General features: G+C 40.8%; 2 protein-coding genes and 1 pseudogene across 4 annotated transcripts in view; 1 reads left to right on the plus strand and 2 right to left on the minus strand.

The window, feature by feature from the left end:
• Nucleotides 1-2,782: 2,782 nt before the first annotated feature.
• Nucleotides 2,783-3,958, minus strand: LOC109203649 (tripartite motif-containing protein 29-like; annotated as a pseudogene).
• Nucleotides 3,959-7,081: 3,123 nt separating this feature from the next.
• The window catches only part of LOC100702844 (type II inositol 3,4-bisphosphate 4-phosphatase), a 33,385-nt gene continuing 20,384 nt past the window's right edge, over nt 7,082-20,082 (minus strand). For all 3 annotated transcript variants that reach the window (XM_003456463.5, XM_025905986.1, XM_025905985.1), the window contains exons 23-26: nt 19,261-19,358; nt 19,021-19,118; nt 18,524-18,678; nt 7,082-7,377 (exon numbers count right to left, since the gene is read on the minus strand). In XM_003456463.5, coding sequence (XP_003456511.2) covers nt 7,257-7,377; nt 18,524-18,678; nt 19,021-19,118; nt 19,261-19,358 — 472 coding nt within the window. In that variant the 3' untranslated portion in view covers nt 7,082-7,256. The remainder of the gene's footprint in view (nt 7,378-18,523; nt 18,679-19,020; nt 19,119-19,260; nt 19,359-20,082) is intronic.
• LOC109203650 (tripartite motif-containing protein 16-like) lies at nt 13,434-16,773 on the plus strand. The gene has a single exon (XM_019363302.2). The coding sequence runs from the start codon at nt 13,737-13,739 to the stop codon at nt 15,408-15,410; it is 1,674 nt and encodes a 557-aa protein (XP_019218847.1). The 5' UTR covers nt 13,434-13,736; the 3' UTR covers nt 15,411-16,773.

A 20,082-nucleotide genomic window follows, 5' to 3' on the forward strand; every position in this document is an offset into this window, starting at 1 on the left:
TTATATTTAAACATATTGAATCCATATTTGAAAATTTTAATTTTTCAGATCAGTCTGTTATAACAATAATCTGAAGTTTGAAGGTAAATAAGTGTTACCAAATTTACATCTGCTATGAACTACTGTAGTTGTTCACATGGAGCAAAGTGTTTCCTCCCAGTGCAATGATGGAGTTTTTCTTATATATGAATGAAACTATTTTTAGAAAATATGTGGACAGACTGGAGCTCCTGTATTTCTGGGAGATTAGAGAGGACTTAACAGGTATTTTGAAGCAGACACTGAGCTTAACCCTTTTTATACAGCAGAGCACATTTATAAAAGATCAGTCAGCAGATCAGTAGGTGGAAAAATTGCTTTAGGGACCATTTTTGAGTTTAGTGTCACGAACTTGTGTTGAGCAGGCAGGATTGGACTCAATTGCAGACCCAGGCAGGCAAAAAGTACCTCAAAAAGAGCTTTATTGCTGAACACAAGGAAAACCAACATTAACAAAACTGAGAATACAAAATATACTACGCCACACGGGAAGCAAAACCAGACACACCGAACATGGAAACACGACATCTTCACAATAAAACAGGAAACGGAGGGACATAACACAGGAGTGGAGGAAATGCAGACGAGAGGGAGCGAGGGAGTGAAAGAGGAGACAAGAAAAACATGACAGACTGGGGAAACATGGATACGCATGGCAAGCATTGGAGAACAAAGAATGAAACACAAGGAGGGAAACAAGACACAAGAACTCAACATATATAAATAGAGCACAAAGAGAGAGAGAGAGACACAGAGGGCAAAGACACAGGCGGGAGTCTAATAATCAAAAGCTAAACAGGGAATAAGAGAAACTCACAATAGAATAACTAAGACTATAAATGAACCTGAAAATAAACCATAATACAAAATATTACTAGAATACAAGAAACTCAAAATGCTGGATCAAAAGGACCCAGAACCATGACAATTAGGGTTAGGGTTTCCTGATTATGTCTTCTGTATTCTCAAAACCAAGTTTGATTAAACTATTTTGAAGTTAAGTTATTAAAAATTTAGTTACCGGCATAATAATTCTGAAAATGTTTGTCTCAAACTGGAAAAATCAACATTGCAACAAACGAATGTGTAAGTTGTACGAGCTAATGCATAATGTATAAATTGTTTGTCAATGTTGGGCACATGCAAAATGAATAGTTTGTGAAAAGTTTTTATTTGAAAATCTTCACTATTGTTTTCATTTTTTTTCAAACAATACTTTTAGATAACTCTTATTTATCTAAGTTAATTCATAAATGTAGCCTGTAGTTCTGTTTGTCCTTCTTTCTTGCAAAAGCTCTGATATCAATTGTATGATCCAGTGTAACTTTTGTCTGTGAAAACTTTGGTGGTCTGCTAAGTAAATTATTTTGATGAGCTTTTGCAAGCATATATGTTTTCAGCTTATTTTAAAACCAGTGTCTCCTTTGCATTAAATGTGTGTCTCTTTTCAAAGGACATAACTGCATCAATGTTTATTTTATAGTGTTAGTATTCATTTAATTGACTGAACAAAAGTAACAATACAAACAACAGTAATGACCAAGAGACAATTATACACAATAATAATACATGGTTACAGTTTTGCAGATTCCCTATTTAGAAGAGTAACGTGAAGTTTACTGACACAATATTCCTATTATATTACTGTGGACTTCTATATATAAATATATCAGAGGGAAAATGAATTCCAATATAACTATTGTATTAAACTATATCTATGAGAAAGAATAAGCTACACTTATGAAGTTCCATTTATTGAAGGTAAAATTACAAAAAAGCTGTTTACTGAACATCTTTTAAATGTAATCATGCTGGTTAAGAGTTGATCCAATGACTGTAGTCTTGTATCTATTTCCTTGCTGATAACATTGGAAATAAAAATAACACACTTAAGCATATATGGCAAAGACAGCAGCTTTAGACATCATTTCAGTTTGTCAAACACACAATCAGCAAAGTAGGGAAAAACAACTAAAAATCACGAGCAATGAGAGACTCTTTGGCTAAACAGACAGTAAGTAGTGCCAAATCAAACAAAGACAAGCATTACCTAGAAAACAATAAGATATAAAAATAGAATTCATAAAGAGTGAATGACAGGTAGTCTATGTGAAGATGAAACACCACAACAATGAAACTGGAAACTAAAAGACACATTTAGACTAACTGCCTCTACTGTCATTTACAGTTTAATAAATTCTGCAGTGGTTCTTTCAGAAAGTAAAACTCCAGCATAGAGCGGCTGAGTGAATGTGGTCTGGACTCTGTGGAGGAGAGTCATGGTTTCAGAGACGCTGTAGAAAGACAGAATACCTGCTCTGTGATCCAGGTACACTCCTACTCTGAAAGACACAGGACCACAGACAAGAGTTTGAACTCTAGTGTGCCAAAATTCATAACCATCTATGTCACAGCGTAGTGCCCAAGATTTATTATTATATCCAAATGATGTCCTTAATCCGGTGACATCCTTGTATGAGACTGCTATATCAATGTCTCCCCCTCTCCAATCTACCTCCCAGTAACAACGTCCAGTCAGACTCTCTCTACTCAGGACCTGACGCCATTTAGTGAATCTGTCTGGATGATCAGAATAAGACTGTTGTTGTTCAGTTGACTTTGCTTTTCTATTACCTTCCCATAATACCACATTTTGGTGCACTGTTTTTGGATCCAGTGTTATTTCACGTGAAGATCTTAAGAATCCAGCTCTGGTCTTTGGCTCTGTTTGTGTTGGTGACAGTAAAACATCCACTTCAGTCACTCTCAGTGAGATGTTTGTCCATTTGTGTCTGATAATGTCCTGTACTCTGTCTCTGGTCTCTGACACAGCTGTTGTGACATCCTCAAAGTACCTCAGAGGACGAATATTGATGCTGGATGAGTGTGTAGACTCACTGAGTGCTGACAGTGAGGGGTAGTTGTGTAGAAACTGGTTGTGATCCTCTGTGTGTGAGAGCTGCTCCAGCTCGCCGTCTTTCCTCTTCAGCTCAGCGATCTCCTGCTCCAGCTTCTCCTGAAGCTCTTTGACTCGACTCACTTCAGTTTCCTGCTGGGATCTGACCTGCTGCTTCACATCAGAGCTTCTTTTCTGGAGGAGACGGATCAGCTCAGTGAACATCTTCTCACTGTCCTCCACTGCTTTATCAGCAGAGCCATTGATGGCCTCCACCTCCTGTTGAAGCAGCTTCACATCTTTCTCTCGCTCCTGGATTCTCTGCTGGATGTTTAGTCGTCTCACCTCGAGCTCCTTCTGCTTCTCAGTCCTTTCTGCTGCAGCTGGGACTGTTTCATGGCCTTTATGTTCATCCATTGTGCAGAGATAACAGATATTCTGCTGATCAGTACGACAGAAAATCTTCATCACCTCATCATGACGAGAGCAGATGTTCTCCTGGAGCTTCTTGGAGGGGGCCACCAGCTTGTGTTTCTTTAATGGAGCTGCATCATAGTGAGGTTGGAGGTGTTTCTCACAGTAAGAGGCCAGACAGACTAAACAGGACTTGATGGCTTTCAGCTTCCTCCCAGTGCAGACATCACAGGCCACATCTTCAGGTCCAGCATAGCAGTGATCAGCTGGAGCAGCTTGGAGTCCAGTCTTTTTCAGCTGCTCCACTAAAGCGGCTAACATGATGTTTTTCTCCAGGACAGGCCTCGGTGTGAAAGTCTTCCTGCACTGAGGGCAGCTGTGGATTCCCTTCTCATCCTCTTCATCAAAGTGGGTTTGAATACAGTTCATGCAGTAGCTGTGTCCACAGGCTGTAGTCACCGGATCCTTCAGGAAATCCAAACAGATGGAACAACATATATTTTCTCCATCCAGCTGAACTTTTTTGTCTGCCATTTCTCCTCTCAGTATCAGTGACTGAGTGAGTTTCTCTACCTTATAACTGAAACTAGTCTGAGCTCTGATCTCACCACAAGTGAATGCAGTCTGTCAACTCTTACACGTCATACATTGGTTACACCCATCTTCAAACTGTAGATCTAAAAGGGAGGGAACAAAGATATACATTTAGTCTCGAGCTGCTGTGTTTTAAGAATAAAAGGGAGGCGTTATCAGCCTTTCACTTATTCCAGGAAGAAGAATGATTGGAAGTGGACTGTGTGTCTTTAACCTGAAAAACAAATTAAAGTTCAGTTTGAAGATGGTAAAAATATTATAGTTGGTGCCACAGTTATGAAAATTATCTTCTGTAATACAAAAGACAGTTTGACCAAATATTTTTGAACATCATTATTATCTTTAACAATCAGCAAAAAAAATGGAAACAAAAATGTTATTATCTGAAGGGAACAGAAAAATAACACTAATGAAACAACAACAGTCTTATTCTGATCATCCAGACCGATTCATTGTTTATTATCAGGTCCTGAGTAGAGAGAGTCTGACTGGACGTTGTTACTGGGAGGTGGAGTGGAGAAGGGGAGAGGTTGAAGTAGCAGCTACATCAAGGAATATTGGGAACTAATTTGGATACAATGACAAATCATGGGCACTACATTGCTACACAGACTGTTTTGGAAAAATGTGTAACAAAGTCCACACTGTCCTCTCTGGTCCTCAGGCCTCCAGAGTGAGTGTAAGCCCACTGAGAATCACTGATGTAGAGTTTGAAATTTGATGGTCACGACAGTGAAAATTGCATCCACATGTTTACTCTGCTGTTAACCTGTGTGGTCACTAGATGGTGATGTTTGATGTATTTGTGTATGTAAATGCTGCAATATCACTTCCTGAACTCACTCATCATCATTGTGGATTTAATTCCTTTTGTTATTGCCATATTAAATTTAAAACTTTGTAGTGTTACATTTTTACCTTTATTATTGATTCATGGTTGAAGATGTGCTATTCTGACCACCCACTGGTTCCAGATAAATGACTCCATCTATTCAGAATTTAGTTATTATGGTTTTCCTCCACTAAATTATTACAAACAATTCAAATATCCAGATTACTAATACTTGTCTATTTTAGTCAACATCATAAACATTAAATTGGCACAGTTTTGCAATTGAAACTAAAATATAGTACTGATGTTTGCTTATATAAAGAACTGCAGGGCCGTGCAGAGATGTTTAAAGGGGCGGGTACTACAAGTTAAAAAGGGGCACATAGAACAGCAACCCACATTCATCAAGAATCTGAGACTGTGTATAGATTTTTTTTTTTGTTACATTGTTACCCTACCAAGACCACCCATTTCTTTTGCCCTCATAATATTCCAGTTTCAGTTCATTTCCCACAGTTTTTGAAATTTGTTGCTGTATGATTCCAAGCACTGTCGTCAATCTTTGCATTTTATTATTATCTCATAACACCTGTTTAATCAGCTCCCATCTTTCCTATGGACTTTTTACAGTCTACAGTCTCAGATCAACACAGCACAGCCCTCCAGCACTATCAGCAGCAGGAGCAGCAGTAACCCCTCAACAGCAACATTGTACCCATCAGGTAAAACTTAGGCTACGTTTGGTTTGCATTGTCCCCACCTGTTGACAGTGATATAGTATGATGAGATCCCATATTAGATTCTTGATGAATGTAGGTTGTTGTTATTCAGCCTGGTTCCATGTGCCCGTTTTTAACTTTGAGCACCCGCCCCTTCAAACATCTCTGCACGGCCCTGATGTCATTCGTGCAACCCACCTTCTCCCCATCTCTACCTCAACTGAGTTACTCAGACCTCCATCCAAACCTCCATCATCAGCACCACCAGTCTCTAGACCCTGGAGGTTCATGTCATAAGTTACCAGTCTCAGTTTATGCTATTTATAAATTGATTCAAAACCACCCATAATAATAGACACCAAGAGTTTGCCACTTTTTACATTTTAGTCCTCTAGTGAAGTTAACCTCCTGAGACCCGAACTCTTTCATGGCATGCAGTTTTAATTTGTCCTTGCTATTTGGGCTCATTGGGACCTGATGAATGTAAAAACAAAGAATTATCTTCTTACCTGATTTTGCTCCTCAATGGCCTGATATCCACATATGAGGACGTTCATTTTAAATTCCGATAGAACAGTGGCAGAATAATGTCCTCCTAAGTGGATATCAGGCTCTTGTAGAGCAAAATTTAGTATTGTGGTCTAGACAACCCAAAATGTGAATTCCACATATGTGGACGCCAGGTCCTAGTAGGTTAAACAAATGTGGGAAAACAAAAACAGCAGGTGTGACTTATGCCATTTCCAAAATGTTTCACTCCATTTTGTTTACTCGAGAAAAAATGTTTCTTCCTCACAACAAAAGCTCAAAAAAAGCTTAACCAATCCTTAAACAGTCCGTGGGAATACCTAAGGCTACTTTAAATTCATAAAACAACAAAATATATCATCACTTTACACCAACCAAACCTGCCAGGCAGCATTTCACGTCCCCTCTTTTCAAAACTGAAGATGAGTACTTGTGCTTTGCACGCTATTCTGAAACTCAAGACAGTAAACACTGAAACACCCCACTGTTGGCCCTATGACAGGCAAGATAGACGCCATCTTCCACACAACACTGAACTGAATAAGCAATTTAAAATTGGGTGGATGGATTCAACATTATGACAGGGAATTAACTGCATATTAGTGGAAGTGAAAGCAGTGATTACATGGAAGTCTTTGTGTGCATAGAAATAAAACTACAAAAATATCGGCCCCAGCATGTTTCAATGGCTAAACTTGTATACAACAAACACTCCTGACCTACATGGCCAAATTGGAATTTATAAGATGAATATAATTCAGGGATTTACTTTAACACCAGTGTTGTATTCTGGTCAATGCAGGAAGAGTTTATGATCAATGATATAAGTTATTAAAAGCAGGGATGATTTTAGTAATTTTTTCACATTTGATCAGCTACTGAACTTTGATACTTATCAATATTTAATGTTTTCAGTTTACAGATTTGTTTCTGGGGTAAATGAAAAAGTGGGGACAATTTAGCAGATTCATGTGTTATTGGAGCCCCAGACTACAATGACTTGTGCTGCTGCATATATCATTACCCATTTGGTTTAATTTAACATTAGACAGAAATAAGTCGAGTGTTTAATTGTTTATTGTAGAAAAATGTTTGTCATTCAAATTTCTACACCCACAATCAACATTTTTATGAACACAGAAATAAAAATAACACTGTCGTCACATTATAAAACAAATTAATGATAAAAAAAATTATATACACATATATGTACATAGATAAAATTTATTCATTCTTATCCATAGCTGCCATCTGGAGGTCGGTAGAGTTTGGGGAAGGTGAGAAGCTGGACACTGCTGAAGGCGAACTTCCTGCTGCCAATGTTTTTCTCCACGTTCTCCATCCTGCAGCCATCCCTGCATACATACAGAGCAGGGCAGAAATAGACACAAATACACAAATTAACATTGAGGCATGGACATATAATGGTTTAACATTAGCATTTTTCATAAATATCTAAAACCAGTGGCAGTTTTGTTTAGCGCTGCTTGTTTAAAAGATTCAAAATCAAGAGGAAAAATAAAATAAAATGTAAATCGCTGACAGATAGGAAGAATAAATGAAATTAAAAAAGTAAATAATCACTCAACCATGAATACATTTTCAGGAGAGAATAGAAACAAAGACACTGGACCACATGAAGAACCACTTCTATTCATGTTTTGTAGGACATACAAGAGATTTAGGAGACTTTCACCACTTTTCTCATCCATCTTGGAGCAACTTTAACCTCATTATTTACTCAGGGATTATTAAACTATTTGTCATCAACAATTTTCATTTCATTTTAAACTTCAATAACAGAACTGAAAAATAAATACATAAATAAATAATTTAAAAAACAAAAAACACACACACAAAAAAACAAAGACAAAGGGAGGTTATGCTATTCTTTCTTTGCACACCAATCCCCACACCACCACTCTCTCATTACTCCTCTGTTCTTCAAGTTACAGAAAGCCAGCTTGTAAAGGGGGACCAAATACAATCAGATTGATGCAATTTATCTAATAAACCATAAGTCACTTTTTCGTAAAACGCCAACTTAGCCATCGTCATTAGCCACTCTTCATAGGGAGGGGGGTCGCCAATGTCCCGCCAATGTCTTAGCAGGACCCGTCTCCATCAGAAAGTTCTGTGGTTATACCAAGTATGGACAGTTTTGGTGAGATACCAAATCTCCTTTTCAAAACACTGAAAATTACCTCCATTATGTTTTCCCACCAACCCCGAAGTGCCGAACAGCTCCATACGATATGTAAAATCGAAGCGTTTTGACCATCACATCTCCAACAATCGTCTGTGGGGGCCAAGTTCCATTTATACAGTTGTTGTGGTGTTCGATGCCACCTATGGATCATCTTAAGTTGGATAAATCTACTGCCTGTTTCTTTATACACAGTGTTAACATTATGAAAACATGAATCCCATTCAACTGAAGATATGTCCAATGCCATGTCCTGGGCCCAATAGCCCTTAACTTTAAGGAGAGGGTCAGCTGACCGTTCTTGCAATAAATGATAAATCTTAGAAGTGATACCTTTACCCAAGGATGATCTTGAGAGCAGGACTTCCACAGGGCTGCCCACAGGAAAACTCAAAGGGGTTCCCAGCTACTTCGATAATGAACTATGTATTTGAACATATCTCCAGAATTGATTACGCTGCAACTTATATAACTCCACAACTTTATCAAAGCTTAAAAAACATTTGGTCCCACAGTCAAACAAATCTGATACATAAAGGATGCCTGCCTTGCGCCACTGTAACCAGTCAACTGATGTCCCTCCAATTAAAATTCTTTTATTCCCCCATAGGGTTGCTGAAGGAGATTTAATAAAGTCCCAACGACCCGCCCTATGTAATTTACACCACAATGTCTTCGCATTTGCAATTATAGGATGGGTAAGTTTGTGACTGGTATCAAACAGCTCCCTCCAAGGAGAAATACCGCCATTAACTTCCGTCTCTATTTGGGACCAAATGGGTTTAACTGGTGCAGTAGGTAACCAAGCTCTAAGTTGTTTCACATTCATCACCCCCCAATAATACCATTTGAAATTAGGCAATGAAAAACCTCACCTTGGGTCAACACACCTGAATCACATGATTAGTTCATTACCAGGCCTCTGGAGAACTTCAGGACATGTTGAGGAGCTAATTTAGCCATTTAAATCAGCTGTGTTGGTTCGAGGACACATCTAAAACCTGCAGGGACACCGGCCCTCGTGGACTGAGATTGCCCACCCCTGATCTAGATCTTTGAAATACTTATCTGGAATGTGTAATGGAATATTGGATAAAATATAAAAGATCATGGGTGCAGTCATCATCTTAATACAGCTAATTTTCCCCCATATTGTGAGATGTACTCTGGACCATCAACCAAATTCCATTTTTATTCGTTCAAGCATTGGCCCCATATTTGCTCTAACCATCCTAGTGGGGATTATTAAACTATTATGATTCTGATTCATAACGAGGTTCATACCTTGTACTCAAAGACATTCTTGGTTTTTTGTGGGGGGGTTTTTATTGTCAATGTAGAGGAGATACAGGAGACTCAAAATAGTGCTTCTCTCTCATGTTAATATAAAAGAATAACTAAGAAAATATAACGGACACTCCTGAGTATAAATATAAAAATCAAACCAATACAATACAACAGAGGTAAAAGATATAGAAAAAATAAATAAATAGAGCAGCTTGTAAAATGTACAAGGATAGAAGTGTAAGAGGCCAAGAGCAGCAGGTATGACAGAGGTGGAAATAACTGTGCCAAAGACAGTCGGCAGCATTAAAGATTTGAATCCAACTTGTGTGAGAGACAATCTAGGGATACGATCTTACAATGTAGGGGTAGGGGGCTGATGGGGAATGGTAATGAACAGAGTTCAGCCTTCTGACAACCTGGCGAATGAAGCTGTTCAACAGTCTAGTGGAGCGAGCCTGAACACTCTGGTACATCCTCTCCGAAGGCTGAAGAGGGAGTGTGAAGGGTGTATACTGATCATGTCTGAGTTAAGAAAAATAAATACATAAAATAATAAAATCACTTAAAAATAAAATTGTTTAAAAAACTTCCCCCCCAAAGATAAAGATAACATACATTGAGAAAAGAGGGGAAAACAAAATACATTTAAAAAAAATTTAGAACAACACTGGTTTAAAATACAAAAAATTGTTTTTCAAACTGTTTTAAAGATATCTAATGTTGACGACCTCCTGATGTGAAGAGGCATTTTGTTCCCTAATTCAGAAGCAGCCACTTCTACAAACCCATCTCCTCTTTTAATCTGGATCTTGGGAGACGGCCAGGAGCATTTTCTCAGCAGACCTTAGTGATCTAGCGAGAGTGTGTAGGTACAACAGCGAGTATCCACAGCAAAATTGCTGGAAATACAAATACCATCAGGTTTCGATTCACTGCACCCTGCGATACCATCAGCAAAGCATCTGATTGGCAACTCCTTCATTTTTCAAAATGACATTGATCCCAAACACACTACCAGCGCAGTAAAAGCATATCTGGATAAATTAACACACTTATCAGTCATGGAACTCAAATCCAATTTGGGATCACCCAGACAGAGAATAGAACAAAAGCCAACATCCAAAAAAGAGCTTTGAATGTCCTTCAAGTAACCTGGAGAACTATTCCTGAAGACTTTACAGAAATTACAAGAAAGTTGCCTAAGAGAGTTCAGATTGTGCTGGTCAAAAATATGGTTGTACCTATTATTCACTTTTAAGCTCATTACACTTGTATAAACTCTGTTTTTCCCCATCTCTACTGTAAATAGCTGCATTTGTTTCCCATTTTCCATGGTGTTCACAATAGTGCCGAAACCCAGCCGCCATGTTGGACTCCGAGCCTGCACAACCAGCACAGCTGCTCCAGCTGTTAGTCCAAATATTGGTGAATATCGTGGCCATGCACCATGAGGAGGTGGCGGTCTACAAAGTACAGCTGGACAGGCTGCAGAATCAAGTGAAGTGACAGACCAAGGTGCTGGAAAGGCACTGGCGGTGTTGATGCATTGGGGAGGGCGACGACCCGCAATCATTTCTGGAAACCTTCCGGGCCAAAGCAGAGGTATGCCAGTGGCCTGCCACGGAATGGGTACCATGGTTGCTGCCACTGCTGTCGGGGAAGGCTCAGACAGCACCTTTGAGCCTGTCACCTGCTTTACGGGGCAGTTTTGAGGACATCAGCCATGCGGGGCTCGATTACTTGGGCCTCTCCCCGGAGGATCACCGCCGGCGGTTCTGGGTTTGTCAGCTGGTGGGGGAGGATTGGCCGTTTGTGTGGGCCTATTAGCTCCACTATGCAGGGGCTATGTGGCTGCATAGCCACCTGGCCCGGGCCATCGGAGGGGGAGGCATGCATGCTGGCAAAGGTGGTCTTGGAGCAGTTTGTGGATGGTCTGCCAGGGAAACAGCGGTTTGATGCCTACCATGCACTGGGGCACCAGTCCAGGGAAAAGACGGCCTTCTGTTCGGCTTGTTTGGAGCCCCTGACACTTTCTAGCGTCACATGTACCAGGTAGGGGGACACACAGTGCACAGGCTGCCACCTACCTGGATGATGTTATCATTCACAGTAACACCTGGGTGGAGCATGTGCAGAAGGTGGGCGTGGTTCTGGAGTCTCTGAGCCAGGCAGGGCTCACAGCCAACAGTATCTGGGGTACCACTTGGGGGGTGGGCAGGTGCATCCACAGGCAGAGAAGACAGCCGCCATTACATCTGGCCTGTGCCCCAAGACCAAAAAAGAGGTGAGGAGGTTCCTGGGGCTGGTTGGGTACTGTCGCCGGTTTGTGCCTGGGTCTGCGGACCTGACCAGCCCCCCATCCCACGGGGGCTGGTCAGATCTGGTCTAGTGGACGAAGCGGTGCCAGGTGACGTCTTGCAGATGGATGCCTCAAACATAGAGCTGGAGCCAATTTGTCCCAGCAGGATTCAGCTGGAATTAACTGAGCTCCAGAGGGGGACCCATTCTCTCATGAATGTTTCCAGAAGCAGTTTGTATGGCTAGGTGCTCGATTTTACACACCTGTGGCAATGGAAGTGATTGGAATACCCAAATTCATTGATTTGGAAGGATGAAAAGAATACTTTTGGCAATACAGAATATCTTATAATAGTCAGGGCTATGAACTGCAATGTGACTGGTTGGCAGTGTTGGGGAGTAACGGAATATATGTACCGCCGTTACGTATTCAGAATACAAAATATGAGTAACTGTATTCCGTTACAGTTACCGTTTAAAAAGGTGGTATTCAGAATACAGTTACTTTGCTACTTACTTTGCACGGGGCGATCGTGGCTCAAGAGTTGGGAGTTCGCCTTGTAATCGGAAGGTTACCGGTTCGAGCCCCGGCTCGGACAGTCTCGGTCGTTGTGTCCTTGGGCAAGACACTTCACCCGTTGCCTACTGGTGGTGGTCAGAGGGCCCGGTGGCGCCAGTGTCCGGCAGCCTCGCCTCTGTCAGTGCGCCCCAGGGTGGCTGTGGCTACAATGTAGCTTGCCATCACCAGTGTGTGAATGGGTGAATGACTGGATATGTAAAGCGCTTTGGGGTCCTTAGGGACTAGAAAGCGCTATATAAATACAGGCCATTTACCATTTACCATTTGCTGAAATAAATGGATTACACGGCGGTACTTCCCTGTTTCATATTGTCGCGGGTCAGGACTGTTTGGGTTGGTTTGACAGCTACGTTCTGTTGTTTCAGGCGGCAGCGTTACGGTTGCCATGGTTACAGGGTGACGCTCTCTCTGCGTGTTTCCTGGGTGAGAGAGCACCTTTTTGTTGTTGTTGTTGTTGTTGTTGTGCTAAGCTAATAGACAGAATGCTACAGGCATAGCTCTAAAGCATGTAGCCTGATGGGCAGTGTAGTCCGTGCTGCAGGGAGAATGGACTGCCATACCCGTTATGTGTCTGTGAGCGAGGGAGGGAGAGAAAGGAAAAGTCCGAGCTGTCACGGAGCAAAAACGGGAGCTGGAAGCATGTAAATATAATAATAACCACTGCAGCCAAGTAGAGTGCCTGACGAGCCCAGCTGTAAGTAAGCTATTAAGACTCAACTGTACACTGTGTTTGTGTTTTCCTCCGGAAAAAATAAGTTCCGTTGGAGCAGCCTTTCAACGCCTCTCTCTGTCTCTGGCAAGCAAAGTTGACCCAGACAACAAAGTAAAGCTAGTTTTCGGCTACCAGCCCAACACGAACCCGACGTATTAGCCAGAGGTCCCTTTACTACGGTTCGGAGCCGCGGACCTTCAGTAACAGTAATAAATCACAGCAATAGTACATTCACGTAGTTGTAAACAGCATGATAATATATTAAGTAATCCAAAGTATTCAGAATACGTTACTCTCATTGAGTAACGTAACGGAATACGTTACAGAATACATTTTGGGGCATGTATTCAGTATTCTGTAATGGAATACATTTTAAAAGTAACCTTCCCAACACTGCTGGTTGGCAATCACAAATAGCTCCATAGGAGCATGATCACATGACCAAGCATCAGTCTTTTACAATTTGAAGGAGGGGTAAAACATTTCAGCAAAGTTCAAACTGATGATAATAAAAATATAAAGTCATAAATGCTGCTAAAGTCCAAACTGTACCCTGTTCTGTAGTCTAAATGAAACAACCTGTCTGACAGCTTCTTTCTTATTAAAATATCGTGTGTTGCTGAGAGGAGAAATGGAGCAGAAAGGATTTCAGCTGGATTCAGAGAAATTCTCTTGTTCCATCTGTTTGGATCTACTGATGGATCCGGTGACTATTCCCTGTGGACACAGCTACTGCATGAACTGTATTAAAACACACTTTGACGAAGAGGACAGGAAGGGAATCCACAGCTGCCCTCAGTGCAGGAAGACTTTCACACCGAGGCCTGTCCTGGAGAAAAACATCATGTTAGCAGAGTTGGTGGAGCAGCTGAAGAAGACTGGACTCCAAGCTGCTCCAGCTGATCACTGCTATGCTGGACCTGAAGATGTGGCCTGTGATGTCTGCACTGGGAGGAAGCTGAAAGCCATCAAGTCCTGTTTAGTCTGTCTGGCCTCTTACTGTGAGAAACACCTCCAACCTCACTATGATGCAGCTCCATTAAAGAAACACAAGCTGGTGGCCCCCTTCAAGAAGCCCCAGGAGAACATCTGCTCTCGTCATGATGAGGTGATGAAGATTTTCTGTCGTACTGATCAGCAGAGTATCTGTTATCTCTGCTTGATGGATGAACATAAAGGCCATGAAACAGTCCCAGCTGCAGCAGAAAGGACTGAGAAGCAGAAGGAGCTCGAGGTGAGACGACTAAACATCCAGCAGAGAATCCAGGAGCGAGAGAAAGATGTGAAGCTGCTTCAACAGGAGGTGGAGGCCATCAATGGCTCTGCTGATAAAGCAGTGGAGGACAGTGAGAAGATGTTCACTGAGCTGATCCGTCTCATCCAGAAAAGAAGCTCTGATGTGAAGCAGCAGGTCAGATCCCAGCAGGAAACTGAAGTGAGTCGAGTCAAAGAGCTTCAGGAGAAGCTGGAGCAGGAGATCGCTGAGCTGAAGAGGAAAGACGGCGAGCTGGAGCAGCTCTCACACACAGAGGATCACAACCAGTTTCTACACAACTACCCCTCACTGTCAGCACTCAGTGAGTCTACACACTCATCCAGCATCAATATTTGTCCTCTGAGGTACTTTGAGGATGTGACAGCAGCTGTGTCAGAGACCAGAGATAAACTACAGGACATTCTGAGAGAGGAATGGACAAACATCTCACTGACAGTCACTGAAGTGGATGTTTTACTGTCAGTACCAAAACCAAAGGCCAGAGCTGGATTCTTAAAATATTCACGTGAAATCACACTGGATCCAAACACAGCAAATATGCATCTGGTATTATCTGAGGGGAACAGAAAAGCAACATTAAAAAGACAAAAACAGTCCTATTCTAATCACCCAGACAGATTCACTTTCTATTATCAGGTAATTAGTAAAGAGAGTTTGACTGGGCGTTGTTACTGGGAGGTGGAGTGGACAGGGAGAGGAGTTTGTGTAGCAGTGGCATACAAGGATATCGGTAGATCATGGTACTCAGATGAATGCGTTTATGGAGGAAATGATCAATCCTGGGCATTACGTTGTGACACACATGGCTATGATTTTCACTTCAAGAATCTCTCAACTCCTGTCTCAGGTCCTCGGTCCTCCAGAGTAGGAGTGTACCTGGATCACAGAGCAGGTATTCTGTCTTTCTACAGCGTCTCTGGAACCATGACTCTCCTCCACAGAGTCCAGACCACATTCACTCAGCCACTCTATGCTGGACTTTGCCTTTTAGACTACAAAGTCACTGCAGAGTTTATTAAACTGAAATAGACAGAAGTCATTGAGGGACAGTTGGTTAAAATGTGTGATTTAGGTTCCAGTTTCTTTGGTCTCCATTGTTGTTGCTGTGAACTCGGTGTCGTGCTATTTCTTCTCTGCACAGAGATCATCTGTCAGTCACACTTCATGTGCGCTACTTTGATGCCTTACCATGTTTCATCTAGATAATGACTGAGTTTGTCTGGATGGCTCTACTTCCGGTGTCTCTAACCATTACGACTCTCAATGCTCATGGTGAGTTTTATTCAGCTAAACTTAATGAAACCGCATAAATATGTGAACCTCTCTCTGCTTGAAATGTTTGAGGAATATTTTTGCTAATGTATATTTTTTAAATTCAATTCAATTTATCCATGGACCGTAATAGAAAAACCGGCAGATTCATTAATTCATTGCACAGAATTTGTTCTCACTTTGTAAAACAAACAAACAAACAAACAAAAAAACATTTAGAATTACATTCACATTCATTTTTAGATTTTGTTGTTCACTGTAATCGTCATGATCATTCAGTACATTAATCATTACTTGATTGTTCACAGCTCATATTCTGAGTCACGATTGACATGACTGAGTCACTGATTGTGTGAATGTTGAAGTCTTGAAGTGACTGCTCTGATTTGGTGTTATATAAATAAAAACTGTTTTGAATTTAAACCAGATTGAATGATGCAAATCTAAAAGTTTACTCTACGTAAACATCACATGATGTCAGAGTGAACTGTAGGATACAGACGACTTCATGTTAAAGGATGATTCTGGTTGATTTCAGCCTGCTGTATTTCCCATTATGTGTCTGTTGTGATTTAATGAGTCATGAACTTCACCCTCCACCTGTGCTGTGCAGTTACATAAAAACAATGAAAGGCCAAGCAATAATAATAATTTTTAATATATATCATTTTAATGAATTTATTATGACCGAAAACACACACAAATAAAAGGGTTTAAAATATGGAGATGATAGGTGTCAGGCACTTGATTTATTGCATTCTGTGTATTTTTATGCATAGCTCAGGTGGGCCTGAGCTATGCATAACCTCCTCAGGGTTTCTTCTGATGTATTATGGGTAGTAATATACTTACTACCCGCAGGGGGCTTACAGGACTTTTTAAATAGAGTGAGGGGGGGACCCGCAGGACATCACAATATTTGATTAGTAAAGACAGATGTATTACAATGTGTTACATTGTTGCACAACAGAAATGTCTTTTCTATTAAATTATTGTTTTGCAAAATAAGTTCACACATAGATCCTTTACTTAACTACTTATTGGTCATCATACTCAAGTATGTGTACTGAGGTTTTAGGATCAAAATATAAACTATTCATTAGATTACAGTAACAGTAGATTACAGTAACTGATCATCAGTAAGTATAAAAGCAGAAGCTCTGGCAGTGTGCTGCTCAGGAGCATTCATGTCTGTGCTGAATGAAAACACAATGCCACAATCTTCCCAGCAGTGAATGTTTCAGTAAATTCACAGCAATGCCAGACCGTCCAAAAACTACAAAACTGCAAAAAACAGAGCTACATCTCAGACTCTACAGGCCTCAGTTAGCATGTTAAATCTCTGAGTTGCCAAGTAGCAGCCAAGAAACCTAAAGTATTTAGAGTATTTCTGTAAAGAGGAGTGGGCAAAAATCCCTGCTGAGATTTGTGCAAACCTGGTGACCAACTACAAACATCTTACTGCTGAACTTGCAACAAGGTTTTCTCCACCAAGTAGTAAGTCATGTTTTGCATGTTCTCAAACACTTGTTTCACTCAATGACATGAAAATTAATTTATAACTTTTATGTTGTGGTTGTTATGCTGCCTCTCTCCATTAAAATTACAGACTGTTCATTTCTTTGTACAAATGCACTTCAGTAAAGTACTAGAGTAAAAGTTGCTGCTACAAATTAATTGTATCCTAATCCTCGCTCTACATTTAAAGATAAAAAAAAAGCATTATCAACCTTGTCTCAGTCACAAACTGTGGTCTGGTAATAATAAAGTCAAAGGACAAATTTCAAAGCCATAACAAATAACCGGTCTGCTTTTAAACTTGTTCCTCTGTTGGTCTCTAAACAGAATGAGTAGCATAGCAGAGAAATGATGTGCGACAGGGAAGAAGAGTGGGGTGGACTTTGAGGAGTGGTGCACATTATTGAGTGAACACTTGAGCCCAATCTAAAAATGTTATTTTATTAAGATTTGTAACTTTCTATTTTATTAAAGTGAATCTAATTTACTCTTTTTTTGTAGACACATGGTTCCTATGACTGTATATATACATATACAGCTATAAATAAGCAAGAACATTTCCCTAAAAATGCAACTACCCATAACTACCCCCCCATCCCCCCACCCCAAACTGTAAAACACACCCAATGTGGGATGTACATTAGAGGATACTTACTGACTGACATATTGTTTGTTTTAGTCTTTGGCATCATTCTTGTGAATAAAACTTTCAAACAAATGAAAGAGAAAAATAAAGAAAGCAGCTCTCCTTAAACTGAGTTAAATCTCATGAACACACCTCGTCTGAACAAACCTGACAGAAAACAGTAAGATTAATAGTGATGCAGTCCACTTCCCAGTGTTCCAGTCTGTGCTGCTCTACTGGTATTTTGCCAGCAGTATAACGAGGCTGAGGATGAGCCAAAGAACCAGGAGGTGAGAGGTCACCAGTAGAAAGGCCACCGGGTAAAGGTGCCGTCTGGGGGCTTTGGGGGCCAAACACTGTGGGAGTTCTGAGGGAGTCTCCCCTGGATCTAACCCAGAGACAGGGAACCCTGACTGGGTGTAACAGCCCAGCATCTGCCCCCAGGACAGACGAGATCTGGAGGATGAGCAGGGGTGTTTGTGTGCAAGTGTGAATGAAAGCCGGGGGGGCAGAGAAGGAAGAGATGTGACGAGAAAGAGAGGGAATTGATGGCATGAAGTAAAAGAACAAAGAGAGAAAAAGATTAAACTGAAAAAGTTTTGCAACATTTACAATAAGCAGAGAACAAAACAGGAAAAAGGAAAGACAAACGAGGTGAAGAAACAGAAATAAAGGAAGGCAAGAGGAAGAGGATTGTTGTGTTTTTAAGGTGTAAACAAACACGCACCTTCTCATCCAGTCCAGCGCGATACTGAAGTGCTGCTGGCTGAGTGCGTGTCGCTCCCGCAGTAAGGCGCACTGCTCCAGCGTCACCGACATCGCAGTGCGGTCCTTCGCACTCTTACAGCTCGTCAGCCGCACGCCGTTCACCTTACGACACACCTGCACGTGACAAAAACACAAACACTTTGTTAAAAGGCCTGAAGCAGAAAAAACACATTAATATTATGTGAAGTGTTGTAGCAGAGGTCCTAGTGTAAATGCCCATTGAGTAAGTTCAATGTTCCCAGTCAGGTGAGCCCTTTCTGTGGGGCCTGGACATTCTTCCACTATACAAACATATTATTGCTTGTGAGGTTAACTAGTGGTTCTAAACTGGTTACATGGAGTAAAGCAGTCCCAGATCTGGAGCACTGCGGTATTTCCCGGTGGTTCCCACCAGGTGATCCCCACAGAGTCAGGTCTTAAAAATCTTACATGAGTAAGTCTGTTTCAGGTGCTTACCTTAGCAGCAATCCACAGAACCTCCACGTTCTTCCTCTTCTTGGCCTCAATGCTGCGTTCCAGAGAAGACAACAAGTCTGCCAGCGACTGGATACCAGCTGACAGAAGAAGAAGCAAGTTCAGTCATTGTTTCACTGTTTGCGATCAGACAACCCTCTGTGAGCAAGCAATTAGCAAGAGTGGGAAGGAAACGCACCCTTTTAACAGGAAGAAACCTCAGCAGTGATAAAAAAGCCTTACCCATGTCAGGCAGTCTGTCCCTCAGTGTGTTACAATAAGCTTTGAGACGCTCACAGCTCTGCTGGTTTATTCTCTCCTGCAGCGAACAGTCACCAAACCTGAAAACAAACATCAACTTCTGAGTAATTTTACCTAAAATGGAGAGAAATTTTGCAGCTTACATGAAGCAACCATCTAATTTTTGTTGTTGTGATATTATAATGTTTAATGTTCATAATAAAAGTTGGCTAAAGTTTCAAATAATGAGGGATATGTCAAAAACCAGGTATGAACAGTAAATGTTGCTTTCAAAACCTTTTCTCTACCTAAACCTGATCTCTACTTGCAGATTTCCTCACAAAATACAACCACTACATCTTGAAACTCCTCAGGGTTCTTATTTGGGCTTTTAATTTGAAGCATTCCAGAAGCTCACCAATCAGAAAAGAGTGGACTTTTGAGAAGGTGTGCCTTAAAAGGGCTGCTTGTTTCAAATGGAGGATGAGCTAAGGGGCTACAGAGAAGGACAAAGAAACCAAAGCTAGTCGAATCCTAAAAAACGAATGTGCAGCTTGAGATAGCTTAAAGTCATCTAATTAATAATCTCTAATGAAGATTAAACTGTTGATGAAGATGTGCACCAACAGCAGACACATTAATAAGTCTGAATTATTTTCCTATAAGACCTCTACTATCAGCAATTTTATTCGGAGTTAAATGCATATTTTTTAAAAATATGCATTTTTTAACTGTGACTCTTCTTATTAACCATAAACAAAACTTGTTTGTTTTTTCCACAGTGACGCAGAAAATACAAAACACTAAGGTCAATTTTTTTTTTTT

The sequence above is a fragment of the Oreochromis niloticus genome, linkage group LG3 (assembly GCF_001858045.2).
Source record: "Oreochromis niloticus isolate F11D_XX linkage group LG3, O_niloticus_UMD_NMBU, whole genome shotgun sequence".
Lineage (NCBI taxonomy): Eukaryota > Metazoa > Chordata > Actinopteri > Cichliformes > Cichlidae > Oreochromis > Oreochromis niloticus.

Excerpts from the sequence above, each read along its gene's own strand:
- LOC109203650 (XM_019363302.2), top strand. The coding sequence starts at position 13,737 with ATGGAGCAGAAAGGATTTCAGCTGGATTCAGAGAAATTCTCTTGTTCC.